At 51.8% G+C, this 12463-nt stretch overlaps 1 protein-coding gene across 1 annotated transcript in view; it reads left to right on the top strand.

Moving 5' to 3' along the window:
- The window catches only part of Szt2 (SZT2 subunit of KICSTOR complex), a 45666-nt gene that overhangs the window by 9023 nt on the left and 24180 nt on the right, over window positions 1–12463 (top strand). Inside the window, exons 6-28 of the mRNA XM_051188625.1 lie at window positions 342–483; window positions 854–960; window positions 4456–4666; window positions 4869–5039; window positions 5435–5669; window positions 5834–5963; window positions 6707–6849; window positions 7028–7180; window positions 7269–7383; window positions 7598–7815; window positions 7898–8113; window positions 8399–8477; window positions 8666–8760; window positions 8984–9152; window positions 9263–9377; window positions 9469–9582; window positions 9774–9944; window positions 10105–10199; window positions 10424–10541; window positions 10647–10811; window positions 10898–11102; window positions 11355–11470; window positions 11595–11841. Coding sequence (XP_051044582.1) covers window positions 342–483; window positions 854–960; window positions 4456–4666; window positions 4869–5039; window positions 5435–5669; window positions 5834–5963; window positions 6707–6849; window positions 7028–7180; window positions 7269–7383; window positions 7598–7815; window positions 7898–8113; window positions 8399–8477; window positions 8666–8760; window positions 8984–9152; window positions 9263–9377; window positions 9469–9582; window positions 9774–9944; window positions 10105–10199; window positions 10424–10541; window positions 10647–10811; window positions 10898–11102; window positions 11355–11470; window positions 11595–11841 — 3530 coding nt within the window. The remainder of the gene's footprint in view (window positions 1–341; window positions 484–853; window positions 961–4455; window positions 4667–4868; window positions 5040–5434; window positions 5670–5833; window positions 5964–6706; window positions 6850–7027; window positions 7181–7268; window positions 7384–7597; window positions 7816–7897; window positions 8114–8398; window positions 8478–8665; window positions 8761–8983; window positions 9153–9262; window positions 9378–9468; window positions 9583–9773; window positions 9945–10104; window positions 10200–10423; window positions 10542–10646; window positions 10812–10897; window positions 11103–11354; window positions 11471–11594; window positions 11842–12463) is intronic.

Below are 12463 nucleotides of genomic sequence, written 5' to 3'. Positions count from 1 at the left end.
AGAGTCTGACACTTGAGTGCTTTGCTCCCTTCCCATCTGAGGTTCAACATTTTAGCATGTGCTGGGCATGAGGACACAGCAGAGATTAGCTGAAGAGTCTAGAACTTGGGGTACTTAGGATTATACTTATGTCACCTGGGTGGTACTGGGCTCTGAGTTCCAGTTTGAGGGCTGGGTGTGAACTCAGTGGTTGACCATATGCCTGGTACATGTGAAGCCACGCCCCCCCCCCCCGTACAGTTTCCTGCACCAAACAAGAGACACAGAGGGGGATCTGATTTTTCTGTAGATGTCCCAATGGTGCCATCTCTCATTCCTCTTTTTCTGTACTGTTGGGCCAGGCAGAAGACCAGTCCCCGGAATCAGGGGAGCCCTTGGGCAGGAAGGTAGGAGTCTCCGTGGTGACAGCTGATCTTGGGCTGGTCAGTATGATTCGTCAGGGCATCTTGGCGCTGCAGTTACTGCCCTCAAATTCTAGTGCAGGTCAGTAGAGAATATATTGGTGTAAGTGGGAAACGGGTTCAGAAAGTGGAGGGTTGTTGGCAAAGATTGATGTTTCCCCAGAGCTAATGAGCCCCAGGCTTTGTCTCCTTGTTTGCAAGCTTCAAGTCCTTACTAATGTGTATTCCCAGTACCCTCAGTACTAATAGAGACCTGTGGGAAGGACACCATCCAGGAAGTCTGTGGTGTAGGAGCACCTAAGGGAGGGCAGGAGGATAGGGGAAGAATAAAGGTGCTGGGGGTGTGTAAACTGCTGGTGGGCAGACACTGAGGTCTTCAGGGTACTGTTAGTTGGGCCTCCATTTGACTGGTGTAGCCATTGTCTCCAGAGCTGACTTATTTCCTGTCTCAGGTATCATCGTGATCACAGACGGGGTCACCAGTGTCCCTGATGTTGCTGTGTGTGAGACACTACTGAACCAGCTCCGCAGTGGCACTGTGGCTTGTTCCTTTGTGCAGGTGAGGACTTTCTAGGAAGGAGGAGTGGGAAACGGGGTATCTCACAAAGTCAGGAATGGCCGGTTACTTTTTTACAGGCGAGATTACCCAAGTGAAGATGATGACATGGTTTCCTGGGGAGAAGGTGCCAGGTCTAGAGCAGGGTAGGTGACAGTGGTGGGAGAGGACTCTCATTGTCATCGGGTTTCCTCAGGATTTGTCCCCTTTTCTTACCACTGTGGGGAAAAGAATGGAAACTTTGAAATCTGAGTCAGTTGTAATCCCATCTGCCCACTTAGTTATTGCTTTAGTTGCACGGGTCAGAAAACCCAACTCAGACTAGCTTAACCAAAGTAGGAAGGAGAGGCCTATTTAGGACACTACCACTAATTTGGATGGATGGACTTGCAAGGCAGGGAGCAAGAGCTATGAGAAGTAAGGCCTGAGGGTAGGCATAACCAGGGCGTGAAAAATTGACTCTGCTATGTAAAGAAGTTAAGGTATAATTCACTGAGTGATGAAGGTATGTGGAAGGAAAGTTAGGCTTATGTTTTACAAGGACATTTTACAGCTAGATGGATTAAAGACGAGATGACAAATTCAGATCTGTACATGTGTTAGACGTACCTGTAGTTCAGTACTGCATAACAGTGAGGTACATTGCCAGGTTAACCCTTGGCATTGCTTATTAGCTCTGTGATATTGGGCACATCACTTTGTCTCTAGATGGGATTCATCTGGAAAGGAGAGTACCTGTCCAGTGGTGACATGATGCATTTAAAGTGTGCAAGGTGCACATAATTGGGTAATAAAAGGCTGCTCTTCATGGCAGTTGACAGTTGGGGACACAGATCCTGGTACTGAGGAAATAACAGGAGTTGAGAGGTAGATATTTTAGATTTGTCAAGCTAGTCAAGCTAACTGAGAAGAGAGGAGGGGTTTCAGAAGAGCCCCAGGGGCACCAGCAAGGAACGAAGGGCCATATGATGTCAGAGAAGTCAGGTTTGGAAGGAAGGGGTAGTTAACTTAGTGAGAAGCAGCAGAAAGATCAAGTAGAATGAGGAATGAAAAGTGCCCTTTGGACTTGTTGATTAGGAAGTCACATGGAACATTCTAGAGCCATTTCAGTGAAGAGGTGGTGCGGGAAGTGTGGATTGGCGTGGGTAGAAGAGAAGGAGGTGAAGACAAATGTTGGCATGAGAAATGTGGCTGAAATGAGGACCAAGAGCGAATAGTAGCCAAAAAGAATCGGAAGGTGGAAGGAGGGTGTTTCTCTGTTTGGTTTAGTTTGCTTTTGAAGGCAGACAGGTTTCTTTCATCGAACTGACGCATGTTCGCTGCATCGTGATAGGTCTCACAGACATTGTCACACAGGTAGATATTTCATATGCCTTGGCCATATTCACTCCTGTACCCTCACCTTTCCCCCACCTCTCACTTATCTTTTGTTTCCCCAGTGTCATTTCTCCTTGATGTTCTCATAGATACGCAAAGGACTGTATTTATCTGCAGAAAATCTAGGATCCACACACGAGATAATTGAAATATTTGTCTTTCTGAGCCTGGCTTTTATTTCACTTAACGTGATTACCTTCAGGTAGATCAGTGTTCCTCCTACAAGCAACATAATTTAGTTCTTTATCACTGAATAAAGCTTCATTGTGGGGTTGGAGAGATGGCTCAGTGGTTAAGAGGACCCAGGTTCAGTTCCCAGCACCCACTTGACAGCTCACAACCTTCTGTAACTCCAGTTCCCAGGTATCTGACACCCTCACACAGACAACTGCAGGCAAAACACCAATGCACGTTAAACAAACAAACAAAAATCCCTTGTGTATGTATACAGACCACATTTTCTTATTTGTCTATCATTGGATGCCGAGGCTGATATCTAACTTGGCTTCTGTGAATATGGCTGTGGTGATCATAGATAGGCATCTCTGTGGTATGTTGACTTGGAGTTCTTGGGGAACATATACAAGAATTGTCAAGTGTGTCATATGATGAAAGTTATACTTTTGTTTTTTAAAGATCTTCCATGCTCATGTCCATAGTGTATAATGTCCCCTTCTCTCAGCATCCTTACTGGGGTTTGAGATTTTCTTAATGATAGCCATTCTAACTGGGAGAGATAAAATTTCTGTGTATTTTAATTCGCTGTTTTGTTTGCATGTTCATAGTTCTAAGGGGTCATGGTGTCTCAGAAGGATTTAAGAATTAGGGGGAAAAAAAACAGAAAAAGGATCTGATAATGTAAATCCCTAAACTGACAGGGAAACATTTGCTCTAGAAACAGATAGGATGATTCTTTATGAACAAGCATCATTTTTCTCTTTGAGACTGAAACTTAGGAGTTAAAGTGCAGACATTCTGCTTCCTCTGAGAAGTAGAAGGTGACAATAAATACATCAGGAGAGGAATCCAGCCTTGAGAAAAAGGGAGTGTTGAGGATAGCCCTAAAGAAGTGTCTGGGTGGTATGTTGTGTTTTGATATGGAGTAACCTACAGTTTCCTTCACTAAGGTGTAGACATTGTGATCCTGGTTGGGCTTCTGAGGTAGGAACAGAAAAAAATAAAGGTATAAAGGTTCAGATACTTGACAATGATGTTTTCAGAGTTGCTTGATCATAGGGCCCAGGCTGGGTTGTGAAATGAGGGTCAGGATGGTGCTGATAGACTTGCAGACAGCAGAAGCCAGAGAGACCTGGCAGACAATCTCAATGAGGTCAAAGCTCAGCAGGAAGAGGGTGGAAGGAAGCTGAAGGGGTATTGTACCATGAGATGTGGCAATTTGGAATTGCAAAGATTAATTCATTCCAAGTGAAGCCAAGGGCCAGGGTGTAGACAGCTGCAGGTGCGTGGAATAGAGATGAAGGTTAGGAACGGAATGGCCAGGGAATTAAATGAGTCATGTAGAGCAGGTCTGCAAACATTTTCTACAGAGGTCAGGCAGCAAATGTTTAAGCTTTGTGGGCCCTCTGTTGCATAGCTGCTTGGCTTTGCTGTAGCAGTGTGACAATGGCCGTAGACAAAATGCAAAATGGATAGGCATGACTGTTCACAAGTCCTCATTACAAAAATTAGGTTGACTTGGCCTATAGATTAGACAAGGTTTGGCCTACAGCCGTATTGTTGGTATTACCAAAAGCTTATTTTCAGTGCAGGCTCTGAGGTCCCACACCAGACATATGCTTTAACAAAATCCCAAAGGGTGGTGTATGCACCTTAAAGTTTAAGAAGCACTTTGTTAGAAGTATACTGGCAGAAAGCCAAGGAGCAGTTGCCAAAATCTGTAGAGAAGGGAGAAGTGTTTGGCCTAAAGGAAGGAGGGCGGAGGATGGTATGGCCATCTGGTATGGATTTAGATAGAAGAACTGAAGAATAGGTGCAGGGCGGGGGTCTGTCCTGGGAGCTCTGTGGCCCACTGCCTCTCAGTGTCTGGGATGCAGGAGCATCCTATTTGCCCTTTCCTGGTCCTCTGGTGAAATAGGGTCTTCACTTGCTCACTCTCTTCAGGTAGGAGGAGTTTACTCTTATGATTGTAGTTTTGGCCATGTGCCCAATGTGGAATTGATGAAGTTCATTGCAATGGCAACATTTGGCTCCTACTTGTCCACTTGTCCTGAGCCTGAGCCAGGCAACCTGGGTCTGACCGTCTACCACCGGGCGTTTCTGCTCTACTCCTTTCTGCGCAGCGGGGAAGCCCTGAACCCTGAATACTACTGCGGTAAGAGGCAGGCCTGTGGGTATGGAGAGGGGTGTATATCGAACAGCCTTGGAGGCGGCATGGCCTTGGCTCTAGGAGCATTGGTAGTCTAACTGGGGCTGGCTTCTGTGGTACTTTCTCTCATAGTGATTTTAGAGTAGCACCCGCCCCTGTATATCCGTCAGCTGACAGACAGCACTTTGTCCTCCCCATCCTCATCCAGGCTCTCAGCACCGCTTGTTTAATGAGCACCTGGTCTCTGCAAGCAGCAACCCTGCCCTGGCCTTGCGCAGGAAGAAGCACACCGAGAAAGAGGTGCCGGCTGACTTGGTCAGCACTGTGTCTGTACGTCTGCGAGAGGGCTACAGTGTTCGAGAGGTTACACTAGCCAAAGGTAAGGGTCACCAGACCCTGTTACAATTTCACAGATTTCTGGTCACTTATGTGTGTGCAGACCTGCCAGATGAAAGGGACACCTGCCTACCACTCATTTAAGTGTCCCCATGAGACACTCTCTGCTGGTCATGAAATACAGTGGGCTCTGAGGTGCCTTCAGGGCTAAGTTCTCTTAGCATGGAGTTCCCAGTTCCATCTCCTGCCCGGGGTAGACAGCTGAGGGCATGTGGTATCCTGGGCTTGGTTCTCACGATCCTCCCGCAAACTTCCCTCTGCACTGGTTGGTGGGCTGTGGTTCTGAAATGGATAGAACTGTGTTTGGAACCATGAGATAGGACTCAGGCCTGGAGTCCTGCTTCTTCCAACCCTCACTTGCCCTCCTGCCCCCTGCAGGAGGGTCCCAGCTGGAGGTGAAGCTTGTGCTGCTATGGAAACACAATATGCGCATTGAGTATGTGGCTGTAGCACCCTGGCCCCTAGAGCCGGAGGGCCCTCGAGTGACACGGGTAGAAGTGACAATGGAAGGCGGCTATGACATCTTGCATGATGTGTCCTGTGCACTAAGACAACCTATTCGCTCACTGTATCGCACTCACGTTATCCGCCGTTTTTGGAATACACTACAGAGGTAAGTAGGGGTTACCACTTAATGAGCAGTACCCCGCTCTGTGGAAGGACACATTTGTGGTTCTGGGAGCTGTGGGGTGGGACCCAATGTACCAGGTTCCTGTCCAGGGTTCTTTGTAGCCCCTAGCAGTTTGCTGTAGCTCAGGCTTGGTCCTTGTTCTTCAGCATTAACCAGACAGATCAGATGCTTGCCCACCTTCAGTCCTTCTCCTCAGTGCCGGAACATTTCACACTTCCAGACAGCACCAAGAGTGGCGTGCCACTCTTCTACATTCCTCCTGGCTCCACCACTCCGGTGAGTAGTCCTGGGACTCTGTAGACCCTTTCATGCCTTCTAGACTGGAGCTCAGAACCGCCACTGTCCCTTCTCTCTCAAGTCCGGGGTACACAAACCAGCTTTAGCCTTGAAAGCATCCCTCCTCTTCCTGCATCCTAAGGCCTTAGGAAAGCTAATAGAAAAAGAGGACCTGAATAGACCATCCTAGCATTTCGATATTCTGCAGGATGGGTGTTTAGGTGATGATGTCCTAGCTGCCATTGCCCTTGCCCATCTCCATGTGGCTTACTTGGCCCTCCCTCATCTAAGCATTACCTGTTCTTCAACCACTGCCAGCCATGAGATCTGGGTACTTCCTGAAAACCACGACTTTGGTTCTGGGCTCTCTGCACTCAGCCTACAGCTGATACCCTGGCACAGTGAGCACATGGACCATAGGAGCGTGCAGTGGCCTCATCATTAGATCTTGTCAGCGCTCAGCAGTTTTCCTCTAAAGTCAGCAATATGAGCTAGGCGGGTTCCATCTTCCCGCTGGGTCAGCTTTACAGGGTTGTACAGTCCCTTTACCGGCTCAGTCATCGTAACATAGCCTTCGTGCTGAAAACCAGTTTCTTCATTTGTCCCTGGCTGGCCTGTGTCCCTTAATCACAGTCCAATGCTGATTCCCCCCTGACCTGAGTTTACCGTAACTATTTGCTTCTCAGATGTTGTATTCTGCTTTTCTGCAAATGTTTTCCAAGGGCTGACCTTTCTGTCCCCAGGTGCTTTCCCTTCAGCACAGTGGTTCCGACTCATCCCAAGCCCAGTTTGCCGCCTACTGGAAGCCAGTGCTTTCCATGGATGCTAATTCATGGCAGAGATGGTTACACATGCATCGCCTGGTGCTAATCCTGGAGCATGACACGTGAGTACCCTCAGGCCCCGGCCATGGTTCTGATGGAGGAACAAGATGGAGAGGGGCTGATGGGAAGGAAGAGTGGTAACTGTGGCCAAGCCTTGCCACTCACCAGTTTCCATGACCTCGGGGTGTAGAAGAGATTGGGGCTGGTAGGTCTGAGCTCACTCGCCCACCCTCTCCCTAGGCCACTCCCTAAGCACTTGCACACCCCAGGCAGCAATGGGCGCTATAGCACTATCCAGTGCAGAATCTCACACTCTTCACTGACCTCTCTGCTTCGAGACTGGAGCAGCTTTGTGCTGGTTGAGGGCTATTCCTACGTCAAGCTGCTCTCCAGGTGGGCAAAGTGGTATATTTCCTCATCCTTCTCCACATCTCATCTACTGCCAGCTCAGGACTGCTCACTTGTTTGCATTTCTCCCCAGTGGCCCAGACCAGCCCCCATCCTCCTTCTACATGGTCCGCATCATTTCCAAGACCCCATGCATGGTTCTCCGTCTGGGGTTCCCGATTGGCACACCGGCCCAGGCTCGGCATAAGGTAATCTAGGCTCTGACTGCCCTGATTGACTGTCTGACTTCTGGGGTGTCGACAGACTATTTACCCTGCCCTCCCGGCTCAGTGAGGAGAGGCACCCCTAGACCAAGCAAGGCTTGAGGGACATGTAATGGAAGGTTCTCCTTTGACTGTAGATCTCTTCTCCCCAACCTGGAGGGTTTGGGAGTAAGGGAGTCTGACTACAATCCCCCCACAGATTGTATCGGGCCTGCAGGAAGAGATCCTGCGCCTTCGTTTCCCTCACCGGGTACAAAGTAAGGAGCCGACACCCAAGGTGAAACGAAAAGGGCTAGGGGGTATTGGTGGGGGCAACTCTCCCTCCAAGTCACCCCCCACACTGGGGCCACAGCAGGCCCTGTCTGACCGGCCCTGCCTTGTGGTCCTTCACAAACCACTGGACAAGCTCCTCATCAGGTCAGTATGGTGGGGGGGAGGCCTGGGGGGACAAGAGAAGGCTGTGAGCAGAAATCAACTGGGAAGCTGCTCTGTTTCCCAGGTATGAGAAGCTACCCTTGGACTACAGGGCACCCTTCTTGCTGACACTGGAGCCACCAGGGCCATTACCCCTGGTGTCAGGCCGTTCGGCCTCGTCTAGCCTCGCATCACTGTCACGCTACCTCTATCATCACCGCTGGCTGTGGAGTGTCCCATCAGGCCTGGCCCCAACCCTGCCACTCAGCGCCATCGCCCAGCTCCTCTCTGTTCTCACTGAGTATGTCTCCAAGCCCGCAGGGTGGCTAGGGCAGGAGAGAACAAGTGTAGGCTCTGGGTTCGGACAGTGGCCTAAGCCAGGCCCTTCCTATCTGCCAGCTTTCCACTCCATACTTCCCCGGTTCTGCTAAGTTTGGCCTCTGGTCCTACTTAAACCTGTGCATTCTAGGGGGCTGCAAATCTGCCCAGGCCTCCAGTGGACTAGGTTGCATGACAGCTCCTGGGAGGTGGGCAGTTGGGAGCACTGAACTAAACTTCTCTTCCCTCATCTTTCTGGGGGCTTCAGGGTCCGACTCTCTGAAGGCTTCCACTTTGCCTGTAGCGGGGAAGGAATCATCAACATGGTTTTAGAGCTTCCAGTTCAGGTATGTGCCATCTGAAACTAACCTCAAGGACATACAGAACCTTGGGACACTTGCCTCTCCGCTGAGTGGTGACTGCCAAAAACTGCCACACCAGATCAAGGGACCAAGGCCTCAGGCCAGAGTCAGTGGGAATAAGCCAGACCTCTTCACTGCCAGGATTTTGCCCAGGGTCTCCCATTTATCCACAGAATGAACCTTTGGGGCAGGCTGCCGCTGAGGAGAAGCACACATGTGTTGTCCAGTACATCCTCTTCCCCCCTCACTCTACCTCCACTAAAGACAGGTGAGGCTCGGACCTCTGGGAACGACCTCTGCGGAGTCCCCTCCCCCAGGTCACCTTCATGTCTGGCCACCATAGTCTAATACGAGCTCTGTGAGCTGCTGGCTTTCCTGCTTGGCTGCGTAGGCCATGCAGCTATCCTCATGCCCGCCTTCTCGTCCCCCCCCCCCCCCCCCCGCCACCAGCTGTCACTCTTCTCCCAGGCTTAGAACCCCTCTTCTTCCAGCTTCTCAACAGATGATGACAATGATGTGGAGGTAGAGGCCCTAGAGGGGGACTCGGAGCTCAATCTGGTCACCGAGGTATGGGTAGAGCCTCAGTATGGACGAGTGGGACCTGGCCCTGAAAGCTGGAAGCACCTGCAGTACTTGACCTACTCTGAGATCCCTCAAGCTGTGAGTGACCCCCGAACTGCCCCCTGCCTCCTACCGGATTGTACCTTCCTTGGGACCAGAGGTGGGAGCTGGGGCAGAATGACTCCTGTCGTCTGGTGTTTCTCCCCTAGCTCCACCCCCGGGATGCTGCCTGCATAGGCTCCCTGCTGACCTTTGAGTACCTGATACAGCTATGCCAGAGCAAGGAGTGGGGTCCTGTGCCCCCAGAGCCTCGGGTCTCAGATGGTCAGTGCAGAGGGTGCAGTGGGGTAGTAAGATGGGAGAAGACAGCCACAGGTAGGGCATCTGGCTCTCACTGTGTCCTGTTCTCGCCTAGGACTGGCCCAGGGAGGAGACGCCTGTGTGCATGAGATCCCTTTCCGTTTTGACCTGCTAGGGTTGTTGCCGCAGTGCCAGCAGCTGCAGATGTTCTTCCTTCTGCTCTCCAGAGGTGGGTACGCTTGGGGGCTACTCACCCTCACCTCAGGGGTCAGCAGACCCGGGCACCTCAGAGGATAGAAAGCAGGTCAGCCAGCACAGTGAGCAAGTGATAGGGCGGCTGAGGCTGAAGGAAGGGCTTTGCTGGTCAGGGTGGAGCCGGGGGCACTGGCAGCATTGCTGAGCAGAGTGTGTGTCGGGCAGAGCCGGAGGGTGTGCCTCTCGCCGAGGGGCCCTGTCCCACCAACGACATGGTGCTGTGCCTGCTGCACAGCTGCCTGGGGCAGGAGCTCAGTGACCGGGAGATCCCACTGACCCCCGCTGACCAGGCTGCCTTCCTGAACGAGGTCCTGCGGCGGAGCTGCCGAGACCCAGGTGAGCGCGCCATCTCTTCCCTAATACCACGCTTGAGCCCTGCCTTTGCCTACCCCAGGGTGGTTCCCATCTTTGAGTTCTGGCCTCCTTCCCCACCCTTCACCTCAGAGCCCTGCCTCCGCTGGTCCTGCCCTTTCCCACCATCTCTACCCCATTGTAGGTCTGGAAGGTCCTCTAGTGGGGGGCCATGCGGTCCCAAAGGATCAAGCAGGCAACAGTACCCAGGCCACTGGAGACTCCGCCCTTCCTACTCTGGTCAGCACTACTGTTTTTCCCTGAGGGCTCACCGTGCTTGACACCCTTCCTTCCGTCATCACACACACGCCTTTGCCCAGTTCCCATCGCCCTTGACAGAGTGCTGTCATTTATTTCCCTTCTATCTGGACCTGTCACACTAAACCTGAGAGGGACCTGGTCAGGGTGGCAGAAGGGAACGGGACTTGGAATAGTCCCTTGTAATTGCTCTTTGTCTCTTCCAGAGTGTGGGCGTTCCTGGAATTCTCAGGCCTGCCACTTCGGCCCCTCAGTGGCACTGCTATGCGAGGCTTCTGAGCTCCCAGCATGTGTTTCTGACTTTTCTCCCAGCCACCTTCACAGGTACCAATGACTGGCCTTCCTCACTGACCCCACTGATCCAAACCCTTAAGCTCCCTCGGCAGCCCACCGGAGAGCACTGAGAGCTGCCCCTCTCTTCCTCCTCAGATGTCCAGCATCTGACTGCCTATGGCCTGGAGGGTTCTTTTCAAGAAGAAACAAAACCTAAATCTGGGGATTGGAGCGGAGTTCCCAGCCTGAAAGACCTAGGAGGAACTGGGACTAAGGCTACAAAGTCCCAAGTCCCCATCCTCAGTGTCACACTTGCTAGTGGTGAGGCTGCTGCCTGGAGTCGGTTAAGTAGGTGGGGGTTGGGAAGCCAGTAGAGGATGTGAAGACTGTGAATACTCTCCTCACAGACAGTGCCCAGGACCCAGGAGAGCCAAGCCCACCCTCTTGCCGAGACTCACCAGCTCACGGTGGGCGCCAGGCTCCCCAGACAGAGAGTGCAGATGGGCCCCGGACCCGGTGCCCTGTCTACATCTATAGCTGTTCCCTGGAAGCTCTGAGGGAACAAATGGTTGGCTTGCAGCCTCCTCAAGCACCAAGAGATCTCATATTCCGGTGAGTGTTCTCCATTGTGACTCTTGGTTTCCTCCAACCAAGGCTTGGTACACACTCAGGTGTGGACAGACAGGCTGTTGGTCAGTCAGGAACTCCGCTTCTTAGCTGTATCCTCCAGCAAACCATCAGACACCCCCCAATCATGAATGCATTTCCTAAGAGTCTCTACATTTCTCTGGAGTTCAAATGGCTGATAAGGCCAAGGTATCACTTAGGGGAGTCTGCCAAGCTCTGAATTCCTCACACTCCTAGGACTCAGTACCTGGACCACCCCTCCGCATCCTCAGCCTGGTTGGAGCCCAGATATAAAGAGGCAGCCACCCATTGTGCCTTGCTGCAGGAGCATGCACAGCGGTGCTTTGTCCGCGGTGAGCAGGGATATTGTGCAAGCAAAGAATGTGGCTCTGAGGGTGGGAGCACCGGGGTTACAGGGTTGGGGCCTGGAAGGACAGTGACAGAGCTGACCCTTGTGGCCCATTCCACTTCCATTAGGACTGTTCCGAAGCTTACAACAAGCACAGAGCGTGACCTGCCAGGATTTGCTGACAGCTGTAGATGCCTGTGAGGAGATACTACAAGAAATAGACATCACCTCTTTTCTGCTTGCACTGTGTGGCCATACTTGGGGTTTGCCTCACGCACCACCAAGCCCTGGTCCTCTCAGTCCAGGGCCCTTCAGCAGTAGCATCGAAGAAGGACCAGAGCCCCGGGAACGAGCTATTCTAGTTTCTGAGTCCAGGTTAGGATGATTCTTGAAGGTTGTTGAGCAGGGCTGTAGGAGACACACTGACCAAGTCCCCACAAGCCAGACCTTCCAGTCCAGAGAAGCACACCCTAGAAGCAGTGGTGCCTTGTCACTGGCCTGGTTTCCAGTGCATCCGCTTTGTCCCACTTGGCCTTGACAGAAGTCTCCCTCTCGGACATATCCCATAGCTCCTAATTTAGTGAGTTAAGGCTAACCCCTTCCACAAGCGGTGTCTTCCGTATTAATCATGATTTCCCCAGCTAACGTGAGTGTATCAGTCCAGCAGAAAACTGCCTGTTGATTACTGAGTCCCTGCAGTAGGCCATCACAGGTCCCTATTGAAGGAAGGGAGGAGAGGGAAGGACATGCAGGAAGGCTGATGCTGCCTTAGCATCTACAGTGTGTTGCTGTTGCAGAAAGAGCAACCAGAATAGTGAGGGTGCTGAGGACCCCGCCCCAGTGAGTGCCCTGGAGCCCCAGGCCCCCCACTTCCCACGACCCCCTCTAAGTGAACACTTGTTCCCAGCAAGCTTTGCTTCTCCTGTTCTCCACTTATGCTGAATGATACCACTCTCCCACCAGGTGGTGCGGGTCAGAAAGGGGCAGGCAGGCGCCC

The sequence above is a fragment of the Phodopus roborovskii genome, unplaced genomic scaffold (genome assembly GCF_943737965.1).
Source record: "Phodopus roborovskii unplaced genomic scaffold, PHOROB, whole genome shotgun sequence".
Classification (NCBI taxonomy): domain Eukaryota; kingdom Metazoa; phylum Chordata; class Mammalia; order Rodentia; family Cricetidae; genus Phodopus; species Phodopus roborovskii.
This window is presented reverse-complemented; position numbering and strand designations above follow the sequence as displayed.